The 18757-nt window shown below is 33.9% G+C and overlaps 1 protein-coding gene across 1 annotated transcript in view; it reads right to left on the reverse strand.

Moving 5' to 3' along the window:
• The window catches only part of ARAP2 (ArfGAP with RhoGAP domain, ankyrin repeat and PH domain 2), a 192219-nt gene that overhangs the window by 48786 nt on the left and 124676 nt on the right, over positions 1 to 18757 (reverse strand). The window contains 5 exon segments of the mRNA XM_017891113.1: positions 6168 to 6285; positions 9045 to 9119; positions 11619 to 11687; positions 13150 to 13297; positions 16027 to 16132. Coding sequence (XP_017746602.1) covers positions 6168 to 6285; positions 9045 to 9119; positions 11619 to 11687; positions 13150 to 13297; positions 16027 to 16132 — 516 coding nt within the window.

The raw sequence follows: 18757 nt of genomic DNA on the forward strand, positions 1-18757 counted from the left end.
TATTTGTTACTCAATTATTTTTAAAAATCAGAAGTACCTTTCTTTTGATAAAAAATCTCAGAATTCTATCCTTTGTACAATAAATTCTACACCTTGTACAATACTTTATTATTATTATTATTATTATATTATTATTATTTTTTGAGACAGGGTTTCACTCTATCACCTAGGTTGGAGTGCAGTGGTGCAATCATAGCTCACTGTAGCCTCAAACTTCTGAGCTCAGGCTACCCTCCCACCTCTGCCTCCCAAAGTGGTGGGATGAACAGGCATGAACCACCAACCCAATCTTCTATCCTCTTTTTTAGATAACATACTGGTTTGTTTAGGGAAACCTTCTTAATTTTATGTGCAATTAAGTGGTTTTAAAAGTCCATTAAACAATATTGTCCATTACGAAATGATAATTATAACTTAATCATAATCCTTTGTTTATCCCAACAAGATCAAACTCCTAATTTTGATCAATACTAGTGAATACCTCATAGCTAATATTTTCATAATCAATATAAAATTATAAAACATAACTTCTATAGAAAACATTAAAATAACTTACAAAATAGTACTGAATAGTCTATATTTAACTATTAGTGGAAATATCAAAAACATTATGTGTCAATATTTTATATTAACTACTGACATAATAGGCCAACTAGCAAGAAATTACATGACATCTTCAATATATTTCTCTGAAGAATATTCATCCATATAAGTTTTGATTTAGGCAATCATAATTTTAAATACAGCATATATTCTTAGCATAGAGTTAAAAAGAACAAGTTTTAGAATTACAATCAAAGCCTCACAGAAAAGTTTGTGCTGATCAAAATATGTCAATCAGTTAATAAAATGTAGCAACAGAAGCATATGGGAAATTCAAACCTTTTCTCAGTATACTGAAAATAGCATAATTGAAATAATAAGAAAAGAAGCTCTGACATGAAGATGTCAGTGCTGCTTTCCTAGTGTCGTAGCCATGTAAAAGTCAATTCAACTCTTTCAAACCATCCAAAACATAAAGCACACAGCACTTGAGCTTTTTGTTTTTGTTTAAAGTAATGAGGCTAAAGACAAACAGGAAAGAGCATATCAAAAGCATCATACTTGTATGATCCATCATAATGTACTTGCTAATGAAATCACAAGTTTACATAAATATATCACATCCTCCCTAATACTGGTTTCCCCTGCTATGAACATATCATATCTGAAGTCATCAACAATTCCTAGTTCCAGATAAGAAAATAAATTGTCTGCTTCCAATGTAAATTACCAGATGCTTGCTTCCTATCCAGTAAAGAGAAATCCAGTTCTGCATTCTGTGCTTATTGGAGCAAGCTAACTCATTATAATAATGGCAAGAATAAAGAAGGAAAGAAAAAATCCACTAGGCCATATATCCTGAAGACAAATACACATCTTGTTTCCTATTCTATATCCTCTATTCACAGCATAGTATTGAGTATATAATAAATGCTCAATAAATATTTGACAAATAAACTATCTCATTTTCTTTGATGGCCCATAAATAAAAAAAAAAATGTATTAACAGAAAGACTCACAGACAAAATGAGTCATCATAAAGCCAGATATAATATTTTGTGCTATATCAGTATTACTTTTCTTCAAATAATTTTCCAAAAGATTGGGCAAAGGTCATAACTGCCCACAATTTGCCAACATTATAATTCAATTGTTAACTAACTCATAAATTGGTTGTCTTCAAATTGAAGTTAGAATTGTATTTGAAGGTAAAACTAATTATAAAATAAGCACTCCCTTTATGTCTGGCTTTACATAATTTTTGAGTCTACTACTTGCAAGCTTTGAGATACTTTTGATCCCAATAACGGTTGCCATTTATGGAATAACAATTATGTATCAGGCATTATATATGCTGGATGCTTTAAATCAGTTACCACTTTCAAACTTCACAACAACTCTCTTCATTAGATATTATTATTCATATTTTACATGTAAGGACACCTAAGAATCACAAAGGTTTTAGCCCCTTGCCTCAAGTCACATGGCTGGTTAAGGTGAGGAACAGAGATGTGAAACCTAAACCTATCTGACTTTAAAGCCCCAGATCTTAACTACTATAGTTAATTTTATTCCGGAGACATATGTAAGCCTTCCCATGATGGTTTTCTCACACGTAATTTGAGGAAAAACAAAGATTTTCTTGGGTAACATATGCAAAGTGAAAAACTTTCTGCCCTGTGTACATAATCAGAAGATAACAGCAGTTTATGTGTCAGTCAGAAGAGCTAGAAAGAATCCTAATAAAAAATAAACAGATCTTCCACATCATAGTAGGTATGAGGAAGAAACAAGACCATCTTTTTCTGATATTACCGCATAGAAAGTAACTGCTTTGCAAACTTGGATCTCTCAGTGAAGCCTATTTAAATGAGGCCCCTCAGTGGTTAAATTTCTTTCAAGAAGTGAAAAACCCAGAGGGTAAAGGGGTCTACACTGGCAGATGATGGGTTTGGATTTAAGGTAAAGCATTAAAATAATAGCATATTTTGGATGACTGGCTCTTACAGAAGAGAATCTAACTCAGCTTAATGTATATTTCATACCAATGTAATATAAGATCAAAACGTCAAAAATATCAAAATGTTTTAAATGGTTATAACGTATTTTCCCACGAATCTGACTGCCATATAAACAAAAAAAGATGACTGTGTTGTTTTAGTCAGAACTTCCTGAAAAGTTGTGCACCATCTCACCAATGACAGTAATGCTGAAATATCATTTAAGTGAAAACAAAAGGTACATGCTTATAGCAATCTGAATTAGTAGCTGCCACATCCACGGAGATTCCATTCGCACGTTTAAGAATCTGTTTTCATCATCTTCAGGCATATAGGAGTTTCCCAGCATTTACATGCTAATAATATATACGTTCCCTTTATTTTTATATTTTAATTAGGTTATTAATTTTTAATGAGTACAATAGATCTCAGGACAGTAAAGAGAAGATTTCCAAACATTTATTATACAAAGGAAACTCTGGACATAGAGAACTCCTGCTTTAAAATATAAAGATACTTAAAATCTAGCACTCTGGCTTACATATTTATAAATTTATATATTCATTTTTTTTTTTTTTTTTTTACTGCATTACTTGGAGGATTTATGTTTACATTATAAAACACACCAATTGCCTGGCTGACATTCTTATCGACTACAACCTTCTTACTGCCTATGTCTGTACTTTTACCTCCTTCTCATATTTCACTTTATCTTCCCTGCATGTTACTAGTAATAAAGCTTTCAACATTTCATGTCAGGTGGTACACACATGTTCAACTGGCTTCAGTAAACCCACATAACCACAGGCCCTTTTGTTGCTCTCCTACCATTAGCCCTTTGAAAGTTTCTCTTCCTGCAATTTCTACTTGCACAGTTGACCAAACATTAAGACCATGCCAAATTTGAATTCTTAACTCTAAGTATATTCTGTCTAGGTGTACATGACACATTTCTTTGTTTATACATTGACACATTCACAAATCAAAACTTGATGTCTCCTAGTTTTTTAGATATCTTCATAAAGACAACTTTATTCTAATTAGAAGTAAAAATAGGAAAAAATCCAATTCAATCTTAGCATTTTATATACTAATTATCACATTCAAGTTTATAATTAGTCATTTTGAGGGTAAACATCCCTTGATCGCTCAAGATAAAATTTCAAAACAATGTTTCCTGGTATAATGCAACCCCTCTTCTAGCTATATATAATTCCTTCCTATCCTCATCCACGAGCTCGCTCCTCTTAGGATGACTAGTAGCCAGAGATACAGAGCTGCAATGGCACACGGATATGCTTTAATGTACTCAAACTTTGAGAGGGCAAGGGAGGTAGGGAGAGGATGCCTACCCCTAAATCCACAATTCAGTACTCTGCTATCAAACTTTTAAAAAGTAACAGAAATAGAAGCGTGTAGGAGACAATCATCTGTCCAAGCACTAAACAGGGCCTTGAGATCTCTTCATGGTTCCTAATCTACAGGGAGAGATCTCTGTCTATGTGCCTCCCACATTTGGATGCATCTATACCAGGAGTCACAATCCATATCACTCAGGTCCAGAATGCATCTACTTTTTTGTACCACTTCAGTTGAAAAGAGTTTTGTGGAGTGTGATCCACATCAACTGCACTATGAGAAGTAGTCAAAAATATAAAGCCTAAAATATATGGTAAATGCCCTAAAAAAAGTATAGTATAGGGCAGAACCAGGTATATACACATTACTATTCTAGAAGTCATAGAGTACACAGCATTATAGATTACTAAACAAGTGATCTGAAAGAAATCAATGTGAACAACATGATGGAAGAGACATTTTACTTACACTGTGAAGGATGAACATGCAATGAGGAAATAATAAAAGGGTTTTACATGGCGAAACAATGTAAACCAATTTGTAATGTGGAAAGATATTTCTGGCAATAATGTTGACAGTTAACCTTTACGCACAAATATAATAAAGCTGGTAACTGAGTGACCCATTCTTTAAAATTAAACAAAGATGAAAAATAAAAACTTTGTCACTCTTGTACCACAGAGCCATAGAAAATCATGCCTCTCTTATTCAATAGATTTTATGGCTACTATATAATAGGCACTATGGCAGACATTACAGATTAAAAAACAAACAAACAAACCAGAATTGCTCCTACTTTCCAAGGAGCCCCCATCAAAAGAGACAAGTACAAATCTAGGTGATAAGCACTATAAAGAGAAATGACACAAAGTACAAATGAAACTTTTAGTCTAGGTTTTAAATGAGGTAGTAGTGTGAGCTAGATGGAGGAAGAACAAAGGTATATTTGGGAAACACCATTTCATACTTGTTAGCCAAGCACAAAAAATAGAAGAGATTATCTAATAATCATAATCATAATCATAGGTAACATGAGAAAAGATGGCAAAGGAGGTTGCAGCAAGGAAAACCCAATGTTTAGAAGACAGAATAAGGAGAATCTAAAAAAGAGGTAAAATGATCAGAAAATCATGAAGAGAATCCAGGCAGTATGGAAAACAGAGTGAAGATCATCAAATACAACAGGAATAGTCATTCATAATAAATGCCATAGAAGGTTAGGTAAAGCAAACCCAGATGTGAATCTGGGGACTTGACAGTTGGGGGTCATAGGAGTCATCTGCCAGAGTATTTCTGTGCACGAGGAGGATTGAGACCAACTGAGGGAGACACTGTGGAGCGACATCAAAGTACCATAGTCATCAGATCTTGGCAATGTATATTTAAAAATAACATTGAAACATTTTAAATTTTAAAGAATTGTGCACAATCATAATACAGGAATAAAAACATAAAGACCAAGTACTGACAATCCCATTTCATTTTAACACTGATTGGAACACTCCTAATAACACACTATGGGGTATTTTAAACACTGTATTTTAAGTTTTATCCTGAGCTTGAGGGTGGCAAGATTTTTCTTTTGGCAGTTTGGCAGCTGTACTCCAAAGTGTCCCAAGACCTTAGTAGGTAGCAGCTAGACAGATGGTGAAGGTGCAAAGACATTCTGTGTCTTATTGTTTTTTTCTGGAGGTCTTTGAAACCACAGGGTGTTATTAAAATGTGAGGCTCATTCAGCACTTGACTGTTGGGGTAGTCAAGGTGCTTTAAATGCTCCCTTTATCCCTAGGCATCTTGGAGATGAAAGACAGCAAAATATTTGACCCACTAAAGATAGAAAAGGGAAAAGACAAAATGAAGCTTCTGCTGCTCTTAAAATTACTTTATAGAATAATAAACATATTTTAAATCAACATTCTTTGTTTCTGTTAATAGTGTTCTTGTTAAAAAATAGTAACTGACACCACTCAGAGTACTGTACCAAATCAAATCGCTTGTCCTTATAAACAAAGGTCTTCTTTCCTGAGGCACCAAAAGAGATACCTAAAGTCTTGCACTGTATTTTTATAGTCAATAAGGTAATATAATTATTTTGATGAGTAAAATCATAAAAAGTCAACCTCAAACATATACTAACACATGCACTAAGGTAAAAAAAAATCATAACAAGATGTTAAGACATAAAATGTTTATAAAGTCTTGTCCTAAACAGTAGTTTTTTATAGTATAAATAATTTAAGAATCCCTCGCATAAAAATCACTTACCTAGCTCTTCATTTTCAATGACTTCAAATGTGGCCCAAATATCACCTTTTGTAGGAATAATATTTTTTATTGCTAATATATCATTAGTTAATTCTTCTGCTTCCATCACAGGAGATATCTGTAAGAGAAGTAATATTTCTTCAAAACATGTGTTAGACACAGAAGTAGCCTTATGCTAGGCCAATAATATTCCCCATCCACCATTTAGTGATATCCTGAATTTATTTTGGGCATGGTTAAAACCAGCTTCCAAGATCCCATAGAGAAAACAGCACGTTCAGATCTTTTCCATAAAATGTACCTAAGTACAAGAAGAAAATACAATATAGACATGATATTATTTTAATCACTTACTGAGCAATTAGGCCACTCAGAAGGAAAGAATGTACCCAATTACATGAGGAATGATCTTCGCCAGACAACTAATCCAACAGTGGTCTAAATGTAAAACTTTTTACTCCTCAGTTCTATAATTAAGAGTGTAGAGTAACTTGGTTTATTCAGCCTAGATTCTAAATTATACACAGTCGATGGCTATCAGTCATGCCAAAAAGCTCCAGGGTCTTGGTAGTCCGTGGTATGCCCTGCCATGCCAAGTGACAGATGGTGGGATACCAAAGTATGCTGGAACCAGGATTCCAGGATGGATATCAGAGTCTGCAGTGCCAGCCTGGGGGTTGGCTCTACAGAAGTCACAAAGCCTGAGTCCACTGTACAAATACATCACCTCTTCGGGGACTTTTGGAATTTTTTATTTGTTTCTTCTTATTTTTGCTTATGCCAATCTTAAGTCCATGCTGGCCAAAAGCAAAATGGCTTTCTTCAATTCGAATTTAGTTATAATGATGTTTTAAGCATGATAATACTGCAGTTACAACTTGGTTTGCACATTTTCAGTAACAGGATGTCTCTACTAAAAGTTCCTTAGAAATGTATTTGTTTCCATTTCTCCTGCCCATAATTGCTCATAAGCATACTGTACATACATAAACAAAAAAAAACCTATTTCACTGCAGGTAACACACAAAGTCTACCTTTTGTATTTTATGAAATTCAGTGCTTTTTTGGAATATAATTATACAATGAAGTTCACTATTTTCTATTTAGAAAAGCCCAAAGAAATAGAAACTTAAAAGAAAAAAAAATTATTATAGCATCTAGGAATAATAGAGAACATCAAGCAGTATGGAATAGATGAATCATTTCAGTGATGCTGTTGATCTGCATGAACGTACAATATTTTTAAGGCTGGCCCTTTTTTAAAAAAAATAATAAATTATTGAGAAAACCACTTGGGAAACAGGCAGCCGGAAGCACCTTGGTCTGAAACAGGAAGACCAGAACTCTATTCCTTGCATTAAGAGAGACCAAAAGCTCCTCTTTAGTAACACCTAGAACTCCACACTTGGGAAATTATTACTCTACAGAATATACAGATCAGTATACTGAACGTCCAGTCAGTATTATGATGACCAGGTTTGTATTCTGGCCTTAGTATTCTTACTTCCCAGTTTCCATTCTTATAAACTTGGAACATCACCTACTTCATCTACCTCCATGCGTTTAGGTAATAATTAGCAGAGATAAATGTAACTAAAGGGTTTTGCAGAATCATAAGCATTAAAACCTATGTAATTGATTTTAAATAGTTTTTGTTATTTTCTAAAGAGTATTTGGAGTTACCATAGGTGAAACTGGCAAGTCTTTTATCTAAACCCACCGGATAACATAAGAACTTGGCTCAGTTATAACTTCTGTTGTGACTTTAGAAAATAAAACTAAAATGTGCTACTAAAGAGCCTGTGTATAGATTTAAGCCATATGCTTTAAATACCTCCTCTAGCATTAGTGAAACTTGTGCTAATTGATCTTTGCTAGTTCCTCACATCTCTTATGATCAACATTATGCATTCAGCATAAGAAATATGACATAGCCAACGAGTGGCAGGGCAAATGCCTCATAAAGACAAAGCCTATAATTACAGTGTTAATATTTCAGCTTCATGTACCAAGTAATGTACTTAATGGTATATAGTCACAATTCATAATCATTAGAAACACAAAACTTAAAATCAAAATATATTTAACTTAAGTCCAGATATATCTAACATTGTGATGCTGTTTAATCCTGGACTTTAAAAACGATAAGCAGCTAAAGCCAAATTTCTGTTACATGGCAGAATGTCTATTGTTCATACAAATAAATCAGTCTTACCAAATAGCAACCTGAAATATCAGTTACTATCTGTAAGGCAGACAAATTACTAAATATAGCAGCATGAGAAAGATCTATTTTTAATTCATCACAAATGATTGGTACTCTCAAGGGATAAAAGAGCTATCCAAATAAATATCCCAGAGTTACATTCAAATAAATTGGAAGATTGGATGCTAAAGTATAGAAAACAAGGGTGAGGGATTATTATTAATAGTAACAGCACTAGTAGTAATAGTTATGTATTAAACACTTACATACTGAGCAATGTGCTATGCATTATCTTATAGAGTCTTCACATCAACGCTATGATGTAATACTGTGATTTTTTCTCATTTTACAGGTGAGAACACTGAGGCCCAGAGCAAATAACTTGTCTAATGTCAGGAAGCTAGAAAGGGGAGGGGCAAGTATTTAAGCTTGGGGTATTTTCCAGAACCTGAAGAAAATCTTAACACGTAATCCAAAGCACATAAGATGTTCTCTTTCCAAATGATTAAAATACAGAATTCCTGGGGATATCAGTATAAAAGTCTATGTTGGCAGTCATTTGAACTGGAGAAGTAACATAAAATATAATAATGGAAAATTCAAACTATGTAAAATAATGCTAACATTTGTGACTTCCAACAGTCCTCTTTACAGCCACCTTTAGAACTTACCCGAATTATAATACTACAGTCAGGTTCCTTCCTTTCTACATATACTTCAATTAACAAATCTCCAGCCTGGGAAACCTAGAAAAGGGCAGAGGTAGAAACCACACAGATAAATATGTTGTAAAAACACACATTTGAAACTGAAGACAGTTATAAAGCCCCAGGCATATTTCTGAATATTTTATAACAATGAAACAAGCTCAATTCCCCCGTTCACAAGCATGATGTGCCCATTTCCAGATATGGTTAAGGACAAGGCATTTACACAAACGTTATAATCAGCAACAACAATCACAGTGATTTTCTTTTTTATCTCTTAGGAGCTTAGTGCTCTCAAACACCCTTACATTCTTCCTAAAATAATGAATCCAGCTACAATGGAAATATGCTGGCTATGACAACAGAAGTCGTAGGAGCCATCAGCATGTACGTTAACAGGATAAACAAAATGAGGGGTGAAAACAAACCACATGTAGTTTTGCTTCAAGCTGGAATGTGTGCATGATATCAATATTTAAAAGGCAAAATATGGCTTGCTACGTTTTTAAAGAGAAGATACGCCCGAAAATTGAACTTTGAGGATAAACTATGTCAGAGCTATATTAAAACTACAAATAACATAAATTTAGAAATGAAAATAAAAGTGAGGTCATTCATGGAATATGGTAGACAATAAAAAGAAGTTTTTAATTATCTTTGGCCAAGAATTAAGTACTAATTTAGGTCATCATTATATCCCAAAAGACAGACTAAGTGAAGAAGATGCAAGCCTGAAAATAAAAGGCCTTAGGATATCATATCATAACTATATAGATTAACAATATAGGAGGGTAACAAAGAACCACATTAATCTATGAAAAATATTTTGAGTAACTTTTTTCAGAAGTTCCCTTAAGTTATGTAACCAATTAGAAATAATATCACCTGATTTAAACAAAAAAGATCATAATCAAGAAATCATTCTCAAATTAAATTTGCCTCAGCATAAAATCTAATGAGCAAACTTTAGAAAAAACATTAAAGATGAACTTTGAAAAAGTTCCTTAATTTTTCTGGCATTACAGGCTTAGAAAAGCTTATTTCCAGTTTTTCCTCCTGACTTACAATGCTACAGATACATTCCAGTAAGGAAAAGATACAGTTGACACTTTTGCTTTTCACTATGTTTGCATAAACAGCTCTCCAGGAAGGACACATTTTAAAACTTAAAAAGTAAATACAAAGAACTCATAGAGTGAAATAAAAAAGAAGAATAGGTAAGAAATTCAAACAGGGGTAAGACAATGAAACTGAATGTCAGAAAAAAATACTCCAGAAGACAGTTTTAAATGAATTAGAGGAAAAATTTAAGTAAAAAAAAAAAACAGAGTTTCCCAGACTCTTTTACTTATCGTTTCCAAATACTGTATTTCTTGTTTTTACTTACTTATACAGACTGAATTGAAAGCATTCAAAACTTATTTCTTTATTATACTACAAATATAAAAGATAAAAAACGCAAAAGGATACTCAAACCTTTTAAATAACAATGTAGATAGTATGGTCAGGGGTTACCTCTCAGCCTCACACAATCCTTTATTTCATGACTAAAGTCTTCCTCTCTGCTCCCCAAAAAAGTGAGAATTCAAGATAATTGATAATGAGCTAGATTTTTTAAGGTTAAAGCTAACTCCTTTGGAAGCTGCATAATTACTCTGGGTCAAAATGGAGAAAATAATTCATTAGTATCATAGTATTAGTACTGATCTAAGCCTTCCTCTATTTTTTTTTTTTTTTTTGTATGGAATGACAGCTTCAATGACTCCTCTAGTTAGCTGTGGATATTTCAGGACTGAGGAGACTTTAGTTTCTAACAAAAAAGCATTTGCCTCATTATCTATCTGTAAACAGAGCTCATTTGATCCATTTCTATCATTTATATTGGTACCCTGAATCCACTCTAACTCCTAGTTACTAGAAGATGACTAATGATCAGCCTTAAGAAATTCCAGTGAATATTCAACAAACAAGCATAGTGCAACCGGAACACAAAAATCCAGTATAATGTGACTAAGGAAAACAGGACAGGATGTAGAAAAGTCAACTTAGAACAAAAATTAGAACGTGTTACAAAGATCACATTAGACACATTCCATTAATACAATCATCTGAAAGCATGCAAAGCAAAAGCATATAAGAAATAATATATAGTTTCACAATAGCAAAAAAGAATCACTAGGCTGTCTGAATTTTCAATTTACTCTAAGTATTTCTTTGGCTTTAAATGCTCCCTTTGAAATCCATTAGCATTTTCAGTCATGGGTTTTATACACAAAAGTTGATTTTATAAAGAAAACCTTGAGAGGTAAATTAAAACTGATTTTCCCTCTATTTTTAAAATTTTACATTAGCATATTTTGCATGTATGTATCAGGTTGCAGAATAACACAACCAATTTACTTAATTGTTGTTTTTTTCACCCATTACTTTTACTTTGCTTAAAATAGGAACTTGAAAATACACACAGCAAATGTCTTTACTTACAATGGAAGTTTTTGTTTTGTTTAATTCTTTAGAGATCTAACTATTACTACTCACTTGGGTGTCTTTCCACTTGGTAATAAAGCTATTTTCTATGTCCATTTGTTTGACTTGATCTTCTTTAACCTGTTTAAAATATAATTCGGGACATTCTAATAATGTAGAATATGAAGAGTGATGACACTCATCCTCATGTAATCTTCAGGAATTGAAATACCAACAACTTAAAAATAAATGAGAATGGCCATCAGAATCAGTATGAGCCCACATAGCTAGGTCGGAAATAAAATAAACAAGATAGAGTATCCTAAAGTTCAAAATATTTTATGATGACACTACTTCAGGCTGCAATTCCATTGACGGAAGTTCTATTTCTTAGGGAACTTAAGCAAAGGATCTGATGACTGGTTTAAGTTCATGCAGGTTGAGAAACAAAGCTCATTTATCAAACTGAAATGTTCATTAAGTGCTTATTAAATTTCCATCATTTAGGTAAAGTTTAACATAACTATGAAGATAACCATTTTATTAATGGAAAACTACAAATACAGAAAATAGAGACAGCATGTAAAGCCATACATCATATTTTTCTAAATCTTTATTTTCTCAGCATCAGATTATTGCAAAGAAGTTGCTATTGATCAAAAAACAGTGGACGCATATAGAAAGAAGTAAAGAGGAGATCAAAGAGAAAAGACAATCCCACAATCTGGTGTCTATTCCCATGTGAATTAAGATACAGATTGTGATATTTTGTTTTATTAAAATAGCTCCTTTTTCTTGTCTTATGATAAGTGATTATAATAAGAATGTAATAACTCTACAATGGTAACTGATTACACTAACCCTCTTGACTTCATGTGGTATAGCCACACTTCCGGAAAACAAGTGGACTTATAAACACCATTTAAGGGAATGTTCAAAAGGTTAAATGACAAAATGGAGATGCTAGAACTAGTTATATAATAGAACTGGACCTTTCGCCCAAATCCACCAATTTGAATCCTGGGCTTATTTCCTCTAATTTTACTTCTTTGAACCAAGACATCATTCCTATTCCAACAGTTTTCTGATGAAACATGAAAATATTAACTTTATAAAATGGAAAATTAAAAAGTCAATTAAAACAGATTACTTAGTAAAACGCCATAGAATAATAATATTTTAGAATGTGTTTTTTTCCCTAATTGGTGACACAAGTAAAAGAAAAAACCAAAGAGCTTTCAACTGCAGAATTTAAGAGTCTGGTATTTATTAATGAATTGTTCAATATATAACTTTACATCTCTAAGTAGATATAACTCATACACACGAAGAAAAAGAAAACACAAGCAAAAAATCCTATAGATAGAAATATTCTGTCCAACAGACATCAGATGGTAAAAAATTTTAAATGCAACCAAATTAAAATAATGACTATAGCTTAAAAGCTACTTATGCTTATATTTTTAATATGACTATTCCTTATTTTACGTATTTCTAAATATTAATAAAGATCTGAGCAATAACACCCTAAAGCATATATATATATGTTGACAAACAGTGACAATATAACCATTTTAACAAGGGCAGGATACAAAATATTTACCTCAAATATTTCTACATAATTATTAATTAGGTCCTCAATTACATTCACTTCTTCACTAGTTTGTCCCTTCGTTTGAAACAAACAGGATGAAAAGACCAAGGCCAAATTATGGGCATTCATGTGATTGATTTCTGAGCATTTCTGAACCCTGTTAGAGAAAAGCATAGTTCATTATGATACACTTCTATTTGGAAATTTCATAGAACAGAAAGCCAGTTTATCAATTTTTAAGCACACCAATATTGGAATTCTCTGATATAAAAGATACAGTGGTGACTTAAAAACACATGGCTCTTTCTTCCAAGTAGCTTATAATCTAGTTAAGAACATGAGAAAAAGTACTACTAAACGGATTAGTAAAAGTTACAAAGTCATACTTAAATGTTGATTTAGAGAAAGGGCTGATCATATCCAAACAATTGCAAACTATAAAACAACCTGTGGCCAAAGCATAGAAATATGCTTGCTGAATGGCGTAAAATGGCTTGTGGGGCTGCAGCATAGAGAAGGAAATGGGGTAGGAAGTATGCAGAAAATGGGCAAAAAACGTAGGTCATTAGGCATATAATTGACAGTTCCAAATTCCAGTTGCAAAGCTGGGCTAAATTTTCCTGTAAGTGCAAATCAAATGAGAAAGAATATTTGGGCACATGTGTCCATACAGTTATTCAAAATAAATGATCACAAAGTAGACTATTTTAAAATGCAATTACATCCCCCCCCCCCCCAACACAAGTTTAACTATGTAACAAACTTAAACTTACACACTGTACCCCCGGAACTTTAAAGTTTACAAAAAAACCAAAACAACTCCCTGAAGCATCCTCCCCAAGAAAGGGAAAGCGACATTGCTAAAAATGTAACAGATGAGAACTGTAAGTGGCACACTCTGTCAAATGAACATAGTAACTTCATCAAATGAATGTAGTTAAGACTAAGCTAGACATTCCCATCTATGAAGAACACAGATTCAGGTAGCTACAAGAAAAGGTGAATAAACATGATAGCAATATACATGATAATGTAGGGAATTCATAATAAAATACCAAATTGCATAGCAGAGATGGTGCAAGGGCAATCATCACACGTGATTTTCAAGATGAAAAAGGAGCTGGAATTTAATAGAAGAGGATGTAATAATTGTGAACATCCCTCTCAAAACAATGTCTATGCTTTCACACTACACTTAATTGTAAACATCTGGAAAATTTATCTGCATGTCTGTCTCTGTTACTAGAATCTAAGTATCTCACAGTCAGAAATTCTTTAATCCCATTGTGAATAGAATTTAGTGGATATTACTGATGGTGGAAATGGTCTTTTAGCTAAGGTAGGGATTGAATTAAATGCTAAATCAACTTGTCCTCATCCAAATTTAACTCTCAATCTTTTAAGGACATTATCTTTAAGGACATCACTGTATTTCTTGAGACTTCCTTCTGCAATATCAACCCCTTTGGTACTTTTCACCTCTCTTGTCTTTGGTTTAAGTGGCTGCCTTAGTTTCTGGGACAAAATAGGCATAACGCAGTGTTTCCTTTTCTTCCTTTACTTCTCTGCTCCGAGGTGTTAACATTTCCAATGTTCCATATTCAGCTTGTCCAGTCCCTTCTCCTCCAGGTCTTCTCATCAGAAACTCAACAAAACTGTTTCCTAGTTAGCTTATCTGCCTCTATGCTACATCTTCCCTACCAATCCCATCATAGGGATTTTTATCCTAAAACATTTGATCAGTTACTTTGATCAATTAAAGGATAAAATTCAAATGTTTTTGTATGACCTACAAAGCCTTCCACAACTTCCTGCCAGCCAACTATAACCTTCTCATCTCCTAGTACTCCTATGTCCCAGACACTATCCTTCACTCATTTCTCATACTCTTCTTTCATGCCCAGTTCACGAGTCTCTTTAAATCTGAAGCACAGATGCATCCCCTGGACCACAACGCGCAATGAATCGTTCAATTTATCCTCTACAATTCCATGCTGCACGCTAAAATTCTCTATACTAAAGTTTGTCTCAACGTCTCATAGGCATAGAGATAGCTCTATATAATGTAGACTATATTTGTATGATGCAATACGAAAATCAGTTTTACAATAATGGAGCTGACATAAATGAGAAGTAGTGGTTGGGAAAGAAAAGAACAAGAGGAAAGAACACAAATTGTGAAAGATTTCTAAACGGAGACTGCAAATAAGGTACTTTTAGCAAAATCCAGCTTTATAGAAATGTATTCAAGCGAGTATTTCATCCATTCAGGGAGCGACAATATATTCCTTAATCAAAATTTATATTTATTTAAGTTTTTGTAATAATTCTTGCTAAGATTAAAAAAAACTAGTTTTAACTTAAAAGGTTATTTTCAAATGTCCTCATCCTTCAGATCTCATTTGTAAAGTCACCATTATATTCCTCATATCTTTCCAAATGCAAGGAGACTTTCATGCCTTGACAGAAAATTGTTTTTGATTTTTAAAATTTCCTCATTGTGTCAATAGCCTGATACCAAAATATAAAGGTCAGTTAAGATATAAACTGATAATAAAGAAATGTCCACCATGAGAAAATACTGTCCTCATAGACAGATTCTTGTTACAGAATTCTGGTCCCTGCACATCCTTCATTCTCCAGCTTACAAACCAACTGAGTTTTAAAATTCTTGCTTATGCATCAGATGCCTTTGAGGATACTGTATATGATTATTTCTGATTAAGATATTACTGGTGCTATTTATCTGTAAATGTGACTTAATTACAGAAAGACAGACTAACATGAGCTCTTATGATACGTAGAAAGATTCACAATCATGTAAGAAATAGTGCCTTATTAAATGCTGTGTTTGAAATGCCTAGAAAAGTTCATTCATCTACCCACCTATACAGGTGTTCAATGATAGCTGCTAGTGTTGCTCGGTTGACCCCTGGAAGAGAACGTATAAATGCTCCATATTTTTTAATTCTTTCCTTGTCATCTTGTGTATCTGGAGGGAAAAAAAAAAATCTTGAGGGTAAACTAATTATCAAGGTTATGAATTCATCTATCAGCAGTACTGTAAAATAGTCACAAACAAATGCATTTTAATAAGTGATACAATCAGGTTTCAGTAGACAATTGTTCGAAGTTCTAAAGTAATTTTCTATCAATCTGGAAAAGTATTTATTTACATAACATTCCAGCACTATGTGCTCCAGTTCTTATAATTTATAATTGAAAATAAATAACTTTTAAAATACAAGGTTAGGATACCAAGGATGGAGTGATATGTGATTTTATCTCTACTTATGATGTAACGTGACTTTAACGTTAAGGGAATAAAATTCAATTAATTATCAAACTGGAGTACAAACTGAAAATGTTAAGCCCAAAATTTTTTTTTTCTTTTTTTTTTTTTGAGACACGAGTCTTGCCTGTCGCCAGTTCTGCTGTTGATGTGCAGTGGTCCAGGATCTCAGCTTCACTGCAAGCTCCGCTACCCGGGTTTATGCCATTCTCCTGCTTCAGCCTCCGGAGTAGCTGGACTTACAGAGGCCCACCACTCACCCGGCTCAGTGATTTTTGATTTTATAGTAGAGACGGGTTCACCGGTTAGCCAGAGGTCTCGAGCCCTGACCTCGTGATCGCCCGTCCGGCCTCTCCAAAGTCTGGATACAGGCTTGAGCCACCGCACCCGTCAGCCAAAATATTTAACGTTCTGGCTAGAGGAAATTTTATCAATTAATTTGTAAATGACATTTCCTGATTTTTGTTTCTCATGAAATTAAAAGTTTCCAAAGCTATGAACTACCCTGAACTATGAACTAGTACAGGTTATCTCCCTATGGATCCAGGTAAATGCGTACTTTACACCTTTTTCGTAAAAGGTGAGAGGACATATGAAAAGTCATAGCCCAGTCCTTAACTACAATCTGGATTTTGAGGTACGATGACCTCCTGCTTTTGTCATGAACAGAAATTGTTGTTCAAGGAGAGGAGGATGAAAAGGAACTACCCTCCACTCACCTAACTCAACAAGAAGGCAAATATCTGGAGAAACTAGAGACAGGACCCCCCCCCCCCCCAAATCTAGACTCTCTGTAGAGGACATGCAGTGACAGTTTAACCTATACTATCTGACAGTGGAAATAGATCATTCTTCAAATAAATCACTTGTGCTGACTTGATAACTCAAGTTATCACTTGAGTGATAACACTTATTATTTCCTCGCAATTCACAACTATCTTTGGATACAAGACTATTTTATTTCTTGCTTAGCCTTACCTTTTCTATTCACAGAAAATCAGCAGCACACTAATGATGTCTTAAAAGTACAAAGTCACTTGTAAAGGACATTAGGATCCCTGGCTAGGTAAGAAACTCTGTATGACACAGTTTTCAAGTACACTCCTATTCAAAATTGCAAGTGATATCTCTTTTGTACTGATTTAGACTGTACATGAGATCAATAACCATACACATGAGTATACTGAATTAAGTGCAGTAGTAGATGACTCTCTATAAGAAAGAGGGGGAAACACCCAAATTACATTCAAAGACATTACTGGAAATTAATTATGTATAATTCCCAGTATAATCCAAACATTTATCCTCACGTTATCTAGTTTCTAACTGTAGGATAAATTGCACTTATTCCTTAAAATTTAACACTACTATGCTTAAAACAAAAAGTCATGCTAGTACACATATTTTCACACATCTTATAAAATATATATTTTCAAAATAAAGCTAAATAAATTGAAAGTAAAACTCAGGAAAGATTTCAGGCCATATAGAAAATACAATGAGCAATTCAACTAGACATAGAATTTAACAGTGTTCCTAGAAGAACAGATATATGTCATACAAATATAGGTGGTACATGGCTGTAAGGCATTCTCCACCTCAAGTACACAGTACATCAAAAGAGTTTTATGAATTCACTCAGAGGGTACTGGTTTATTCTTTTCAGGTCCAACATGGCCACTATTGAAGGGTCTGGCCAAACTATATTGTTTGCAAAAGCAAAGGAGTTAAAGGTTACTTGACCCAGTATTCAAAGCCTTCTCCAAATAAATTCTCAAAGAATTCACAGGCAAGGCAAAGGTGAACACATTCCTTTCGGACACACTCTGACCCCTGCTCACTACCTTGTTCTGGTAGACTGACAACAGTGAAGACTTGTCACTCAATTTGACAACTTTAGCAAATGTATATTTGTCACCTGTTGTTGTTTATAAAGAGGCAGCGTCTCAGCTCTGTCACCCAGGCTGGAGTACAGTGGTACCACCACAACTCACTGAAGCCTGGAATTCCTGGGCTCGCGTGATCCTCCCACCTCAGTCCTCAGAATAGCTGAGACTACAGGAGCACATCATCATGCCTGAGTTAATGCTTTTTTTTTTTTTTTTTGCAGACACAAGGTCTCACTATGTTGTCCAGGCTGGTCTCGAACTCCTGGCCTCAAGCTATTCTCCTGCCTTGGCCTCCCAAAATGCTGGGATTATAGGCGTGAGCCACCATGCCCAGCCTTGCCATGTACTACTGATAACCAATTTTATAATAAAGACAAATTATAAGTCTTTATGAAGTAGAGATACTCTAAAGAGCTTCACACATTTCAATAAAACT

Source organism: Rhinopithecus bieti, unplaced genomic scaffold (assembly GCF_001698545.2).
Source record: "Rhinopithecus bieti isolate Rb0 unplaced genomic scaffold, ASM169854v2 scaffold_19939, whole genome shotgun sequence".
NCBI lineage: Eukaryota > Metazoa > Chordata > Mammalia > Primates > Cercopithecidae > Rhinopithecus > Rhinopithecus bieti.